At 44.3% G+C, this 17,026-nt stretch overlaps 2 protein-coding genes across 3 annotated transcripts in view; one reads left to right on the top strand and one right to left on the bottom strand.

Annotated features, from left to right (window-relative positions):
* The first annotated feature begins 895 nt into the window (after positions 1 to 895).
* prkd4 (protein kinase D4) lies at positions 896 to 14,137 on the top strand. 2 transcript variants are annotated; one of them, XM_026162381.2, is made up of 19 exons: positions 896 to 1,031; positions 1,425 to 1,591; positions 4,923 to 5,061; positions 5,665 to 5,796; positions 5,896 to 6,050; positions 6,221 to 6,416; positions 8,720 to 8,803; positions 9,322 to 9,475; positions 9,747 to 9,870; positions 9,996 to 10,073; positions 10,459 to 10,669; positions 10,782 to 10,807; positions 10,886 to 10,958; positions 11,233 to 11,339; positions 12,470 to 12,631; positions 12,779 to 12,877; positions 12,951 to 13,218; positions 13,549 to 13,634; positions 13,827 to 14,137. In XM_026162381.2, exons 2-19 carry the CDS (start codon positions 1,436 to 1,438, stop codon positions 13,989 to 13,991), a joined length of 2,415 nt encoding a protein of 804 aa, XP_026018166.2. In that variant the 5' UTR covers positions 896 to 1,031; positions 1,425 to 1,435; the 3' UTR covers positions 13,992 to 14,137. The 2 variants fall into 2 exon arrangements, with proteins under 2 accessions (XP_026018166.2, XP_026018165.2); XM_026162380.2 differs by having other exon boundaries at positions 10,782 to 10,958.
* The window catches only part of actn3b (actinin alpha 3b), a 37,756-nt gene continuing 34,853 nt past the window's right edge, over positions 14,124 to 17,026 (bottom strand). The window contains exon 21 of the mRNA XM_026162379.2: positions 14,124 to 15,591. Within this exon, the coding sequence (XP_026018164.1) occupies positions 15,433 to 15,591 (159 nt within the window). The 3' untranslated portion in view covers positions 14,124 to 15,432. The remainder of the gene's footprint in view (positions 15,592 to 17,026) is intronic.

The following is a 17,026-nucleotide window of genomic DNA, read 5'->3' as shown; positions in this document are numbered from 1 at the left end:
TGTTCACAGCAAATAATGTACAGAGTTATACATGTATGATCTTTATATACGCGTTTACTGTTTGTCACTTATTCACTCATAAGAATGATGGAAGATTCCTATAACCATACACACAATCTCAACACTGTCTAACTGTATGTGTGTGTTTATGTGTATATACATATATATTTAAAAATCAAATGGTGAAACACTAGTTTGTAGCTGAAGATCCAGTAAAGATCAGTGCTTCTTTCCAGTACACACCATCATATCAATACTTACCAGTACTGTAAGGTATTAATCATTCACTTCTACACCCTGGGTCGGTGCAGTGTAATAACTGGGATTTCAGGAGATGCAGACTCCTTAAACATGTCACCGCTAATGCACTATTTTCTCATGTGGGAGAACAAAACTGCTACGGCTGTAAATATTAATTTGTGATCAATGCAGCAGCAACAATTTGATCCAAAGCTTAAAAGAGAAATCTTGATTTCTGTGTGCTGTCTGTCCAAATGTGTATGGAGATCAGTGCATGTACTCAGAGCCACTGATGGTGATGTACGTACGCAGGCCTTCTCTCTTTTTTTTTTTTGTTATTTTTCTTTGTTTTTATTTTGTTGCTGATGATTTCATGCATCTTATTATGACGGGGCCAACCTAATGTGTATTTTAATCAAAGGTTCAATAAATGCAAATTCCACTTTTCAAACCAAATCCGCCTCCTGTGTGTTTTCCAAACTTTCTACAAAGGCGAACGTGCGCGCTGAATTGTTTTAACCATTTCAAAGTACGTGTGTGTTTAAGTTTTGACAGCCAGGGTGTGGGGTGTTAACCGTACGCTGTGCTTTTTGCAGCCTTCACAGAGGTGAGTGCTTCTCTTGTTACTTCCTGTTTCTCAGACAGCCGAGCCCCACAAAAAGGAAACCAGACCAACCAGCAGCTCATGATGAGCCTCGGCAGCACCATGATAGATTGATCAGCTGTTGTGCTGTTGAGACGCAGTCCTTCGATCGTCGAAGACAAAGACCAGACCAAGATTAGACCGTAAGGTTGGTGCTTTTTAGTTTGTTCTTGATCTGATTTAAAAATAACTCTTTGTTTATCCTGATCAAAGTATTGTGTAGTAAGTTATGTCCTATTATATCAAAGCTTTTACAACAGAAGTCTTTTTAGTCGAAGAGAGCATTCGCTGCTTGAAATATCCTTCTATTTCGGGCGATGGTGAGATAAAGATCTCTTATTGAGAAATTGGGGTGTTCAGTTTTAGACACCTGAACGTTAAACAGGAACTATTTCAAACAAGAGCTATAAGGTTAAGATGGAGTAGATTTCCAGGGGCCTGCGTAGTGCTTTGTTTTGGAGTTTCACGTTGAACCTCTTCAGCTTTCTCTCAGGTCACACCTTCAACCCCACATTAACTTGATCCACTTTTCCTCCTGCAGGCTCTCTCTCCATGTCTACACTGACTCCCTCGAGTCCCAGTAGTCTCACAGCACCGGTTCTGGTCCAGTTCCAGCTGGGTCTGTTCAGGGAGGTGGTTCGAGTCCCTGCGGGCAACCTGAGCTACCGTCATGCCCGGAGGTTGGCTGCTGAGGTCATAGAGCGCAAGGTAACCGCACGGGGTGGCGTTGTTTCCCGGCTCGAAAGCACTAAGACACAAGGAGGTGGGGCGGTATTATACATCTGATCGTCTGTGAAGGTTCTCAGTCATCCAGGTCATCGTAGCCAATCAGCCAGAGTTTCGGATGAAACTCTGGCTGATTGGGACCCACACCCAGTTTCACACCTTGGCTCAGGCGATTAGAGGATCATCAGGGGTCCTTTTGTCCCTCTGTGGGGGGAAACTCCCACTAGGTTTATATCTGGGACTCTCCACCATTTGACCTTAGAACTGAAGAAGCTTCTCGGATGAGAGGTGAAACGTCTTCAAGCAACTTAAAGAAGTCCAGACGCTTTTCTTTGCAAGCTCCTTTGACTATACATCTGATCATGAAGAGTTCATCATCAGTCACGAGCGTTAAAGAGGCCATGCACCAGTTTTAAAATGGATGTTTATCTATGTTTTATTCTTACAGACACACACACACACTCACAGTAGTGTGTTGTCAGATGAGCCGATATCAAAGAGAGGGGTCTTCTCAACCACACAACTGTAACAGCGAGCAAACATGTGCCACCTCCCAGAAATTCAAACGTGTTTATGAGGGGCAGCCAATGAGAAGACAGTTTGCTTAAACAGAAAGTCGGGAGAGGTGCTAAGGATGAAGTGAGGGCCATTATATGCAAAGCTACTGTAACACAGAGTCCAACAATATTAAATATATGGAGCTGGACAATAATAACTTCATAGAGTTGTACAAAAACAAAAAGCGAAAGTGCATAACAACCTGCAGATGTGCGAATCTGAAAGCCGTCACTATTTAGGAGGCACGAGAGATACTCATGAAAGAGCCTTTTGAAATGCATTGTGGGTATTCTGTTGCGGCATTTTTTGGTAGTTGGACCAATTCTAGAGAAGTGTTATCGTCTTCAGCTGCAGTTGGGGTTTAAAGCACTTTAAAGAGAGCAGCTTTTTCTGAGTCGACCTCATTTTTAGCTGGTAGCCGTGCAGATTACGTCTAGCTTTGTTCTGTTTTCTTTTTTTCTTTTCTTTTGTTTTGGAGTTTTTGTTTTTTTTAACTGCCATTCGATACTGGTCAAAACTGACTGACATGTGGTTTGCTCAGATGCCACAGCTGTAGGAACAAACTGCGTGCAAAGAGTCAGAAGCGAGAAGGTGATGAAAAAAGATATTAATTAGAATGAAGTGCTGAGCTGTCACAACGCGCCCTGACCCATAACACAGTCCCACTTGGAAAATATTGTGATGATGTTTCAAATCTCTCAGGCCTCTCAGAACTGTCAGGAAGTGGACTATGAAAGGTCAACTTATTTATGAAGGAAGGTAATGTAGGTTTGTGCATGGAGTGTGGTTTTTGTCTGCAGAGTTTGGTGGTTTTGTGCTGTTGTGTATGCAGCACTCTGTATGGTGGTGTAATTTCACCAACATTTAGTATTGTGAAGTGGGTGTCACCCAACCACCTTCAGATTTTTGAGGGTGTTTGTGAATACAATTTGTTCCGGAAAACTAAATGACAAGTTTTAAAAAATAGAAGATATAAACTCGCCATTTAACAGATTTTCTCCACCCACCAGAGATGTATTTAGAATTAACGGGTACTCTATACTTGTTTATACAGTAAAATCTATACCCAAGTGCCAGCGCACAGACGGTGGAGTAAAACTGTAGTTGAGGTTAAATAAGGAAAGTTGTGAATTGCAGGTGTTGCAGGGGCTTCATCTCACTGTCACTGGGCTGGTCTTTGCACTTCCTCGGTTACAGGGACTGTGGTCGACACGAGCGCACAAAACTTTCCAACCACAGCTTCTCCCTTCTGACTGAGACGCGCACAAACACGCACGCACGCAGCCCACCTTTACAGTTTTCGTCTTGAGTTTCCAGGCAGTAGGTCAGCTCATCGTGTGTGTGTGTGTGTCACTTGTGCACGTTTTACATTCATTATAGTCACTGTGTCAATGATGGGTGAACACCCGCATCTCCAACACTGAAACCTAGCAGGTATTTGCTTTACCTTTAGGGTCACATAAAGCACAATTCCACTTATGCACTTTGAGGCAGGGGGGAAGTAATGGACACATTAGGTTTGTTCTATTGGTGTAAATGTTCGCCTTAATAACGCAATGCTTTGCATCACCTGAATGAGTACTGCTGTTAGGAATGGACATGGTCGGCACCAACGCTCAAGCAGGCTGTGGAGTTTGATGCTCAGCTGTTCTATCCCCAACACCATCACGCCACCTTCAGCAGCTAGAGCCATCGATGAATTCAGACCCTACCATCAAAATGTTCCAATCGAGACTCGTCAGACCAGACAACATTTTTCTGATCTTCTGTTGTCCAGTTTTAGTGAGGCCTGTGTGAACTGTCACGTCGGTTTCCTGTTCTTAGCTAGGAGTGGCTTCCTGTGCGGTGTTCTTCTGCTGTAGCCCATCTGATTCAAGGTTTGATGTGTACGCTCTTCTGCATACGTTGGTTGTAACGAGTGTTTATTTGCCTTCTTGTCAATATGAAACAGTTCGGCCCAGAGAACTGGTTAGACATGGTTGTGTGGAAAAATCCCAGCTGATCAGCAGTTTCTGAAATACTCAGACTAACCTGTCTGAAACCAACAGCCATGCCACGTTAAAGTTACTTAAATCACGTTTTTTCCTCATTTGTGGCTCAATTTTAACTTCACCCGGTCGTCTTGACCGCCACGTGCTGAAATTCACTGAGCTGCAGTATGATTGGCTGATTAGATAGAGCAGTTGAACATGTTTAAATAATGAATTGACCTGCAGTGTCACATCTTTGAATCTGCTGTTCTTATCATCCCTAAATGATGATTCAGATAGAAAAGCAAAGCTTGAGCTACTTCGCAGCCTTCCTATCTCTCTTCCTCAGTCGTACTTTGGCGACAGATGCACACAGATTATTTATTTCTATAACGCTGAACGTGGTGGAGTCACTCTCTACCTGTGGTGCATCACTCAGGTTTCCCTTCAGAGCTGTCTTCAGTCTGCATGCTCATCTTAATGTGGTTTTGTTCTTTACCGCCGTGCAGACGTGAAAATGGAAAATCACGACTGACAGGCTGCAGGTGGCTTTCTTTGCTGTGTCCAGTTTCCCAAACCACACTTGTTCTGATTTCAAATATTTAAATTACTCCATTTGTGGAAAAACTTACTCTTTTTTCCCCCATATTGCTTAATAACTTGTTTCATTTACTCAGAAAGCAAATCGTCACATTACCGGAGCCCTTCTGGGGGTTTAAATTGATCTTGTTGCTTCAATAGTGACTCAACCTGAGACTGCGGTTTTTGTTCCTTCGCGTGTTTAGGCTCCAGACTGCAGTGTGGTGGGTGTCGGGGAGAAGATTCTGCTGTTCAGACATCAAGCCGCCTCCGAGCAGTTGCTGCAGCGGCTGACCGACTCCGACGAGCTGCAGGATGGCGACCTCATTGAGGTCATCGTTTCAGGTTAGTGTTTGAGGTTTACAGAGGCAGGTGGACACTTGGTGAGATTTGGTGGTACTACGTGTACCTCATTTGTTTGGGTGACATATAGTTTATTCATGCATGTAAAATGCTGTTTCTGTCCAGGGGTTTGGAGAGAAGCTCTTGAATGGTAAATGGCCTGTATTTGTATAGCGCTTTACTAGTCCCTAAGGACCCCAAAGCGCTTTACACTACATTCAGTCATCCACCCATTCACACACTGGTGATGGCAAGCTACATTGTAGCCACAGCCACTCTGCGGTGCACTGACAGAGGCGAGGCTGCCGAACACTGGCGCCACCGGGCCCTCTGACCACCACCAGTAGGTGGTTTTAAATGGTCAGTTTTAAATGAGTCCAACTCTCCTACTGTTCCAAACCTATTTTCACGGGGGGCAGTGGGCGGGCGGACGAAGTTAAAACTGCTTGTTTCAGACGAGTCGAGCGCCTGCACCAAGGACCAGTATAAGACAAATGAGGATTAGTTTGAGCTGTGAATCATGCAAAGCTACTATAGCGGAGTCTTAGCAGTAAATGCATGGAGTGTGGATGTCTGTTGGTGTAACGAGTCCTCTCTGTGATTCAGGATCAGCCTCCGTGACGCAGGTGACGATGCGTCCACACTCCTTGGCGGTGCAGTCGTACCGGACCCCCACTTTCTGTCACCACTGTGGAGAGATGCTGTGGGGCCTCGTTCGGCAGGGTTTAAAATGTGACGGTAAAGGCGCTTTCACACTTCATCATGTGGTGGTATCGTCTCTTCACTGATACTTGAGTGTTGTTAAAGTTTTTTGTTTTTACTTTTATCTCTTTACAGGTTGTGGATTAGACTTTCATAAACGCTGTGCTTTGCAGTTGCCCAGTAACTGTAGCCGAGCACGGCGTCAGGTTAGCACCAGCTTTTCCCTGTTTCCACCCCGGCGACCTCGCACACACTCGCTGTCCAATCAGGCAGGCGGGAGTCTAGAAGAGGTGAGGAACTGCTGTGATTGTAAAGCAGATAAGTGTTTTTGCAACCCTGGATTTGTTTGTTTCTCCAACACAGCTGTAACCTTTACTGGTATAATCGAATCACATATTCACACAATAGATTTCTTTCAGTTATTCTAAGTTGATATCTTTCACTTTGCATCTTTCTCCAGATCAGCAAGTCCAAGCCCGCGTCCAGGCCTCCATCCTGGGCCGAGGCTCCGGTGTGGCTGGGAGTCGGGTACAGCGACTGGAGCAGGGCTCAGGTCCCTCACACCTTCCACATCCACAGCTACACCAAACCCACCGTCTGCCAGTACTGCCACCGGCTGCTCAAAGGCCTCTTCAGGCAGGGGCTGCAGTGCTCAGGTGAGAAGGAGGAGAAAAACTAAGCACATCCCATGTTTCAGTAACTTGTTCAACCTCCTTTAGCAGCAATAACTTGAATTATTCATGTCCTGTGTGACTTTATCAGTTTCTCACATTTTTATGGGAGAAATTGCGTCTGACTTTTTTTGCAGCGTTGTTTCAGTTCACTGAGGTTTGCAGCGATTCGTTTATGCATAGATCTGTAGATTTGCTGCTGTGCTTGTGATCATTGTCCTGTTATATGATTCAACTTTGTCTAAGCTTTATCTGTCAGACAGACGGCATCATATTTGCCTCTACAATACTTCGGTATACTCTGGTGTTAATGGTCGACTCAGTGACTGCGACGTGTTTGGTTTCCTCTCAACGTGGTTTTGTGCATCTCGTCAGTGCAAAGGACGTTGTTCCAGAGGTCTGGTGGTTTGTTCAGATGGAACTTTCCAAACATCATCTGTGCTCCAATGTTCTAATTAGAGAGAAGAGGCTTTGTCTCCAAACAAGCCATACTCCGTCAGTCTTTTTCTAATTGTGCTGTCAGCCAGCTGTATCAGAAAGTAGATGGCATGCATCTACTGCAGTGAGACTCTCTTGCTGTGACGCCATGACAGGATGTAAATATTAATGGTTTACACCTCAGCTGAGCTCTTATTTTAGCCAGCTGCACGTTTCGTTTGGTAGAAGGAAATTAGCACAAGACAGCACAAGTGGTAAGAAAGGGTTGACGTCGCTGAAAAAAACCCCCATAACAAACCCAGTCTACGTCAGGGTTGGTGGACTTAGTCCATTTAGTCAATAGGAAATGAGAATCACATCAGATTTCCTGTAAAATGTATTTCCCGCACAATTTGGCTCACAGGAAGTTCTCTACAAGTGCACAGAAAGTTTATTAGTCTCTACAAAGTTTAGTCCTGCATAATTTACACTTGTACAAGTGAGCTGCCACACAGCCGTCTCACCACAACCTGTTTAACAGCACGAGGCGTTTAACAAAAGCAAAACTCACTCTTGTATTTAAATGTAATACCTGTTTCTATTATTATAGCTGTTTGACAGGTCTGAAAAACAGGTTTGTGTAATATCGCTTAAATTAGAAACATCCTGTCTCAGAGTGAGGCTGAAAAACGAGTTCATACATTTATTACTTCCAGGCTTAAAACTTTTTGATAAAGCATATAGTTAGAGCTGGATCACGTGACCCTGAATCTTCCCTTAGTTATGCTGCAGTAGGTGTTAGCTGCTGGGGAATCCCATGATGCACTTCACTCACTGTGTGTTTACACACCTCTCTGCATTTAATCATAAGTTATTATTAATCTCTGGCTCTCTTCCTCAGCGTCTTTGTCTGTCTTCCTTCCCTCACGCCCAGTTAGTTGCGGCACATGGCCGCCCCTCCCCGAGCCTGGTTCTGCTGGAGGTTTCTTCCTGTTAAACGGGAGTTTTTCCTTCCCACTGTCACCAAGTACTTACCTTGAGGAGGTTGTCTGATCGTTGGGGCTTTCTCTCTGTTATTGTGGGTCTTTACCTTACAATACAGAGCATCTTGAGTTGTTGTGATTTGGTGCTTATAAATAAAACTGAACTGAACGTGGCAACTCTGTAGTTTTGTAGGATACTTAATTTAAGAGGAGAAAATCTTTGATCTTGCAGTTTGCCTGTACCCTCCTACCAGGCTTCTGCTGTCAAACTGGCTGCACATGAGTGCAAAACTTTACGGCTGCGTCACCTCGAAGTCTGGCTCAAAGGAACATCCTGTGCCGTGGGTTATTTGTTCTTTTGTTAATTTTCAGTTTGCCTCTGCATCTCAGCAGAGGTCCCAATGTGGCCCGCTGGCCTGGATCTCGACACATGTGGTCTAAAGGTATAGATAGCACAACAGGTCACCTTTGAATCTTATTGTCACCCACTCCTGTGAAAGAGTGGGTGACAGGCCTCCTTCTTTACAAACCTGATAATGTTATGCGTTCAGATCTTGTGGCCATTTTTGGTGCTCTGTTCCTGCAAAGCTTTGACTTTGATTAGTAATGCTTGACTTGGAGGCTCACGATTACACAGCAAACACTTGTTTTGTCAAGGAGCTTGTGTATCCCACGTACTTACGTAAGCAGATTGGGTTGAATCTAATTTTACCTAAATGCCTGGATGTGTCTCAGACGTCTCGAATCTCAGACGACATTCATTTTCATCACGAAAAAAGCTGACCGCAATATTCTGACTCATGAGTTTGTATCTTTCCAGACTCCAGCACTCTTCCTTTTTCTGTCAGCCTTTTTAAACCTCCCACGTCTCCTCCATGGTTTTTCCAGACTGCAGGTTTAACTGCCATCGGCGCTGTGAGCCTTTAGTCCCCAGAGACTGTCCCGGAGAGAGGAACGGCATGAACGGGGAAGGTGAGTGACGGTCCCTGGAGGTCTGAGGTCTGGTTTTCATTTCATATTCTGGGCTTGTGGCTGTGTTAGACCATGGCTCTTTGAAAAGGGGCTTGACTCTGATGCTGTCAGCATGAGTCGAAGCTGATTCACCCTGTTTCCCAGGAACATTTGATAGATTCAGGCCTCACTCTAAATTAGCATCTCAGAAACATCACATTCCTCCGAGTAGCGGTGATGATTAGCTGCATGATGAGTCAGGTAAACTGAGCCTGATGAGAAATGAGATGAAATGATTTCACCAGAGAATATGTAAAAAAGAGAAAACAAAGACAGGTAACTGATCAGCAGTATTTCAGGTGCATTTTAAGTCATTTATTGAGAAAAATCAGACATTTTCTTTTGTTCGGTTCATCTTGAACTTATTTGTTTGCTATTTTTACCTCATTATTTGTTGGTATTTTATGGCCCTAATCGTGTAAATAATATAAATAGAATTAAATGTAGCTGTTCATTAGTTGCTGATGTCACATTTCCAGAGAGCCCAGCAGCTGATAACAGCTGCCAACCAGACTTGGAGGACAATGAGTCAGTGATCACCAGCACCACAGAGATCTGCGACGATGACATGTTCACTGATGATGACTCACAGGCAGAGACCGGGGAAGTCGAGCAGCTGCGAGAGCCGATGAGGTCAGAGGGGCACTAAGTTTTTCTGATGATCTAATCCCAGCTAAAAGCTGTCTGCTGGTGCAGACAGCGTCCGAACGATGTCAGGCGTCTGAATCACACGTCGCCCAAATTCACGTATTATAAAACAGACGTTTATCGTCCCTGTCGTTTATATCTGGGTTTTCTCGCTTTTGTTTGTGGCACACGCTGCCACCTAGAGGCGACTTCTGTTTAATTCACCATCTCCAAACGGACCTTTATTTTGTCCTCCCTCTCTTTTTCCGCCCGCCAGTCCTTGTTTCAGCAGCAACATCCCCCTGATGAGGCTCGTCCAGTCGGTGCACCACACTAAGAGGAGAGGCGGAGGAGTCCTGAGAGAGGGGTGGCTGGTCCACCACACCAACACAGACACATTGGTGAGGAACACACTCTTTCAGATCTGGAAACGTTCAAAAAAGCAAAATGTTTTGCTCAGGTTATGATATTTGTGAAGCAGAATCACATTTTCATCGGCTTTTAACTCGGTCGTGTCTTTACTCAGAGGAAACGCCATTACTGGATCTTGGACTGGAAGAGCATGACTCTGTACCAGAATGAAAACACCACGAAGTTCTACAAGGTATGATAGTTGCATGATATAAGACGGAAACAGACAAAGCAGCATCCTGTGTGCTGCACGCTCACTCCCACTCGTATCAAAGGCCTCTGTCATTAACATGTATGCAGAAATGTTCCTGCAGTGTGCCAGTGTTGTTCCTCCCACTGTGTCACTGTGTAAACAGTGCAAACATCCACCGAGGCAGCTCGCGCTCTGAGCAGTGTTTACTTTAAAGAGAACAGTATTGTATTTTGTGTATGTTCATTTCTCCTTCGTTTTAAACGTACTTTAGGAAGTTTGTAGTGCAGTGAAAATCAGACAATGATAGCCTGACAGATGTTACTTTGATTATAGAAACATTATGTAGGAGCAGGCCATGGATAATAGCTTTAAACCTCCTCTGCAGGAGATCTCTCTGTCCGAGGTGCTCGGGGTCCGAGGCCCCACCCAGCTCTCCGTGCCACCATCAGACGGCAGCGCTCACTCGTTCGAGCTGGTGACTGTGTCGCTGGTGTACTGCGTGATAGCCGGCGAGGAGGGGGCAGCCTGGGAGAGCGCCATCCGGCAGGCTATGATGCCGGTGGAGAGCAGCAGAGGACACAAAGATGAGATCCAGGGTGAGTCAGAAAACATCAGATATTAATATCAGATCTTACTCTGAATATGGTAACAGTGATGGATATGGACCCGCAACATTCAGTTAACAAGACTTCCTCTCTCTGATTACAGATCAATACCGATACAGACGCAATGCGGTAAGATTTGAGCGAGTTTATCGTGCACACGTTAGAGGAGTGTTACAGAGTGTCGAAGTGTGTTTGTGTGTGTTTCAGGACATCAGCTCGGTGTATCAGATCTGTACAGACGAGGTGCTGGGGTCGGGACAGTTTGGCGTGGTGTACGGAGGTCAGCTGATTCTCATTATGCTGTTATGTCCAGAGAACTGAACACGTGGAGTACAAGAAAATCCTGTTTTCTATGACTGTCACTGTCTTTATGCAGTGATCTGAAAATACACAGTACAGAAGAAACAGTTTCAAAAGACACCAAAGAAATCAGAGACTTCAGAGGCTGAAATGTTGCTCAAAACAAACTTTTTCATCAAATGTCTTTCTGTTATTGCTAAGCTACAAATGCTCCTTTGCTTCATTATCACGTCTCTTTTCTTTTTCTTCTTCAGGAACTCACAGGAAGTCGGGTCGAACAGTTGCCATCAAGGTCATCGACAAGACGCGTTTCCCCACCAAACAGGAGACGCAGCTGAGAAACGAAGTGGCCATCTTACAGGTTTTAATGCGGTTTTTATACACTTTACAAGAAATGACACAAAAAATGTAACAAGTTACTGAAAACACGTGAGGAACAAACCAGGAACAACCTGATGGTTAACCTTTAAAACGATAATCTGTGACATAATTGTCAGAAAATTCACATTTTTTTCAAAGTTTTTGCCAATTTATTTAGAATGAATTAAATATTAATTTGCATATATGAGTTTTAATTGGTATCATATTGGCCACATTTGGCATTTTAGTTTATTTTTTCAAAATGTATTGCTTAAAAATGTGTTGTGCTCTTTATTTTGGTTTTTGAGGGGAAAATAAAATCACACTGATGATGTAAATGCCTCAAAACCTCATGCATCAAAAACGATATATTAGGCATTAAGGGGTTAAAGAGCCATTCATCATTGCTTTAATAACTCCTGATCCATTACATCACTGTAGAAGAACTAGCTTGGATATATTAGTGACAGTTACTTAATCTGGTTTAAATCCTGATGGATTAACTACGGAAGAGGATTAGGGCCACTGGAAAAAAAAATCTGAGATTAAATTCAGAATTCTGACTTTTTCATCAAAATTCAGAATTCTGACTTTAATCTCAGATTTTTTGATCTGCTGGGATTTTCCCACACAACCATCACTAGTTTACAGGGAATGGCCTGAAAATGAGACAGATATCCAGAGTCTTCTGGTAAAAACAGGCTCCTGATGCCAGAGGAGAGTGGGCCGACTGCTTTGAGCTGAAAGGAAAGCAACAGTAACTCAAAGAGCCACTCGCCAGGTGCACTCCTGTCAGCTAAGAACAGGCCTGAGGCTAAATCTGCAGTAACCGTGTGATGCTGTCATGACAGTGTGGACCAAAATCTTGCTGTGGAGGAAAAAGGAGGTCCAGCCTGCCTAATAAAGTGTCTGGTGAATGTTTATTGATGGATTGTGGACATGATTAGTAAATAATCATCAGTTATTAGTGAGTTATTAGCACAAGTACAAATAACTGTCACATTGTTCCCGATTCCTTCCTCACTGCTTCCTCATTAACTCAACACATTTGATTGAAGTGTTGCAGATTTTCGGTTGATTTTTAGTGTTATAGTCACGATCAGGTGATTTACTGACGTGCGTGTTTTCCAGAATCTGTCGCACCCCGGCGTGGTTCTGTTGGAGGGCATGTTCGAAACTGTCGAGCACGTGTTTGTTGTAATGGAGAAGCTGCACGGAGACATGCTGGAGATGATTCTGTCCAGCGAGAAAGGTCGACTCCCTGAACGCATCACTCGCTTCCTCGTCATGCAGGTACGAGATCCCGATCTGAGAAACACTCCAGGGGTGTCTAGAGGATGTCCTTGTTTTTTTTCTTCTTGTTTTAACAAAGATGCAGGGACCTTTAATGTTTCTGTTTATCCCAAAATTAAATGTGAAATTCTCAAACGTGTGCTTCAGATTCTGGAGGCTCTGCGGTACCTGCACTTGAAGCACATCGCTCACTGTGACCTGAAACCTGAGAACGTACTGCTGGCCACTTCAGACCCCTTACCTCTGGTGGGATTTTGCACTTTAGTTCCCGATACAGCACACGGCATCTTATTTAATCAGCTCTGCCTCTGTGCCGCAGGTGAAGCTGTGCGACTTCGGCTTCGCCCGGATCATAGGGGAGAAGTCTTTCCGGCGCTCCGTCGTGGGGACTCCGGCCTACCTGGCACCCGAGGTGATCAGCAGCAACGGCTACAACCGCTCTCTGGACATGTGGTCTGTCGGCGTCATCATGTACGTCAGCCTGAGCGGCACGTTTCCCTTTAATGAAGATGAGGACATCCGGCAGCAGATCACCAACGCCACCTTCATGTACCCGCGCCAAACCTGGGCCCCCATCTCACTGGAGGGTATGAACGGTGTTTTTCTTTAGTTTTAAAACTTCTTTGTGAGCTGGGTTTACAGTTTCTCAACATAGTGATGATGAGAGTTTATTATGCTTTCCCTGTTAAAGGTTTCACACACTACAAACTCCACGTCGGAAAGTTGCCATGTCAGCCCACAGTTTTGCGTCGTTTTAAACATTTAAATATATTTTCTTTAGTTTGATCCATGTCTGCCCACACATACAGTTTATAGTGTCATGCTTGAGTCCTGTTATTCTCCTGGTTCTCCACTGGGTGGCTCCAGTGAGCAAATCCTCTTTTTGAAAATCCTTCTCCGTCTCATTTCCTCCCCAGCTGTGAGCCTCATCAATAACCTGCTGCAGGTGTCGGTGAGACGGCGGTTCACCGTGGGCAAAGCGCTGGGACACAGCTGGCTGCAGGTCGGACACTTTACAAACGCTATCATTGAGAATCGTTTAATTTTGTAGTGTGAAACAACAGAATTAACTCGATCTAGTGTTACTGCGTTCATAGGTGTTGACCAGGATGCTCAGATGCTCCTGATCAGGTTTCTAATAGTCCTGATGTATAGATGTGTATGAGTCATGCACGCTCTCCTCTCGCTACTGCAGAACTTCCAGCTGTGGTGCGACCTCCGGGAGTTCGAGCTCAGGATGGGCTGCAGGTACCTGACGCATCGAGGCGACGAGGACCGATGGCGCTTCTACGCTGCAGAGATGGGGCTGGACTTCCCCTCCCGCCTCTGCTGTGACCCCAACAAAGAATTGGACATGTGACCTCGAGCACAGAGGTTAAGGGTCGGACACTTTATCAGACTGTGCAGCTACATTTAAAAAAAACCAAAAACATTCAGCAGTGAGGCCGCGGATCAAACGGGAGAAAAGTAATAAAGACACAAACACGTGTGGTTTTAATAATATAATTTTCCTTTTTTATTTTCAAGTTGAGGTTTTTAACATATGACTGAAAGAGTGGCATCAGTGATGAGACAGCATGAGTTAGGGATGAGGGGGAGGAGGAGGAAAATGGAGCACAGATGAGTTAAGATATCGAGATCATGCACAGGGAGGAGCCTAACACAGCGATCGTCGTGGCTGACCTCTTCTCTTCAAATGCTACCCTAAACCCTGTGTTGTGAGTACGCCTGCTATGGTTCCACGTACAGTTTTGATTCTTCCCGTTTCATCCACAACTTTCCTGATGCCCTGTCTGACACCTCTCTCTGTCTCTGTCCCCCTTCTCCTCGTAATTTTACAATTAGCCCAAAAAAAGGCTAAAAAAAGGAGTTTAATAAGAGAGGCGTGTGGGAGAGGTCGCTCTCTCTGGCCATAACAGCTCATCTTTCTGTATCCGTTCCCGAGTCACCGCCCAGCCACGGCGCTCTCCTCCCGTTCCCCCCACCTGTGTCTTTTAATACTCGGCGCTCCCATTCGTCCTCCGTGTGTTCCTGAGTTTCTTAAGGCTTTAAGATCTCCAGGTTAAATCGCATCTTTGCTAACATTCAGGTTTCACAGTGCTGTGGTGAGAGTTTTCAGTAGCACCCGACAGGCCTCGCTCCTCTGCTGACTGCACTCGTGAACGGGCTCCTGCGGGGGTTCGTGTGAGGGCGAGTCGGTGACTCAAAAGGCCGTTTTTTTTTCTAAACTTCAACATAGCATGCATCTGCACAAATACACAACCAACCAAGCCAACTGACCAATCACGTTTTCTTCTTTGATCACCCTTCTACAAAAAATTAAAAAAAAAAAAAAGGAGGAGAGGGGAAGAGCACACGGCTTTGCTCAAAAATAATCTAACTTTCGTTCTCTCTCGTTGCCTCCTTCTCTTTAAAGCCTTGTGAAGGCAGGTATGTCATTATGTATGCTGCTTACATAAGTTCAGTGCAATAACTGGTACACCTGTTTTTTCTTCTTCTTTTCTTTTAAACGAGAGAGGAGCTGAGCAGCCTGAACAGAGTTTGTGAGGTCTGAGCAAAGTCTTCTGCTCTTCCCCTCTGAGCAGTGTTCCTGTGTTTTAAAAAGAGGGATGGGCAGAGTTAGGAAGAGGGGAATAAAGTTAAGATTTGAGAAGGTGGTGGGGGAAAAAAAAAAAAAGAATAACGTGTTTTAAAGGGACAGTGGAAGGGTTTAAAATCGCTCTCTCCAGACAGGAGAAATAAGAGAAGCTGGGAAGAAGGGGTGAGGAGGAGGAGGAGGACGTGAAGAGAAGCAGCTGCGCTTATAAGTCGCTCTCTCCGTAGAGGGCACTGGAGAAGGAGATGTAGTCCAGGGCGCCGGAGGGACAGTCCGGTCCGACGTACCTGGTCATGCGGGTGATGCAGTACTCCGCCTGCTCGGGAGGCAGCTCCCTGCGCAGCTCCTCCACCGTGATGTAATTCTGCGGGAGAGAGAGAGGGGGCGAGGTGTGATTCACGAGGAGCTATTGTCTCCTGTTACAAATGTACTGGTGCATCTGTGAGGATCGGAGAACGATGACTCAAGGTTCAGGCAAACAGTCCTGCAGTTCGAATTTGGAAAGATGAAAACCTGAATTTAAATTACGGACTTGCTGTTGAAATAAAGCTGTACAAGATAAATCGCGATGTTTCTCCCAGATTTAAGGGGAAATTTTGCTCTTTGTTTCGATCGGGACACTCAGAGAATCCGGGTTACGTATGTAATCAAAGAAAAAGCTTGGAGTGAGATAAAGAGTGCTTCTGTATAATTTCTTCCTTGCATACCTGAGTGAGTTGCCTCAGTTTGGATTGAGTTGTTTTGGGATATAAGCATTTAGGTGCCACAGCATCACCTCCCCTTGCCAGAGGTGTTTTCTATGAACGTGAACATTTCAAAAAGTCTCATCAACCTACATACAAAGTGTCAACACATCAGTGCCGATACAATCATACCGATGACCAAAAACCTGATTTGTCAGATTTTTTGTTTTTGTTTAATTTATTGAACTTGTTATAATTAAGCCAAATTATACTATTTATATAGCCTGTTGGGTTAGAAACCATATTCATTAATAAGAAATATGCTGTCTCATAGTTTTTCTTTCAGCTTTCGAAAGCTGGTTTCTTGTTTATTGCTTAAATTTTCACTTCACAAAGCCGACTCCAGCCTGGGTCACTTACAGCCTATCCAGCAACTTGACTTTCTTATAACAAAACCACAGCGCTCCTGGATCACAGCTAATACGTTACTCTCACTGTAAATAGATACTGTATCAGTGGTGACAAGGTGTTTGATACCAGAGCCTTTATGTTATCCGTTTGTGGTCTGAGTTCCCCAAACTCAGTGATTTCTAAAGTGTGGGCTACGAATGAAAGTATGTACAGTTACATATTTATATGAATGTATTTATTTATATAAAAGGTGAATGCAAACTGGTAACAGGAGGAGTTGACTGTGATGTTACTCATTACTCTGAGTGTCCCAGTGGTAGGTGGGTCATACTTAGGATTTAACTCAGCATATGACTGTGTAGCATTAGAGATTTATAGCCAACAGTCTGTTTTTTTATGTTGTTTTTTTAAATAAAAATTTCAAGGATAAACGTCACTGTCTCTTGTGTTGATTTCAGATCCATTGAATTTTTTTGTTTTTTGAAGGAGTGCAGTAGCACTCTTGACTTTGGCAATGGCTGCCCTAACCGGTCACGTTTGGATGCAGGCTAACCATCGGAATTTGAAAGGAAATTATGCATTTCTGAAATGCAATAAACTGTAAATCTGTAAAAGTTTTATTAACATCAGCACTAAAAATGTGTGCCGGGAGCTTCGCTACATGAGTTTCCCTGTCTGTGTCGCTCTTTTTATGTGCCCCAGTAC

Source organism: Astatotilapia calliptera, chromosome 3 (assembly GCF_964374335.1).
Source record: "Astatotilapia calliptera chromosome 3, fAstCal68.1, whole genome shotgun sequence".
Classification (NCBI taxonomy): Eukaryota; Metazoa; Chordata; class Actinopteri; order Cichliformes; family Cichlidae; genus Astatotilapia; species Astatotilapia calliptera.
The sequence above is the reverse complement of the archived record's forward strand: the minus strand, read 5'-3'. Positions and strand labels throughout refer to the sequence as shown.

Excerpts from the sequence above, each read along its gene's own strand:
- prkd4 (XM_026162380.2), top strand. The coding sequence starts at position 1,436 with ATGTCTACACTGACTCCCTCGAGTCCCAGTAGTCTCACAGCACCGGTT. Across the intron at positions 12,632-12,778 it reads CTCGCTTCCTCGTCATGCAG|ATTCTGGAGGCTCTGCGGTA; the intron begins GTACGAGATCCC and ends CGTGTGCTTCAG. Across the intron at positions 13,219-13,548 it reads GGCCCCCATCTCACTGGAGG|CTGTGAGCCTCATCAATAAC; the intron begins GTATGAACGGTG and ends TTTCCTCCCCAG.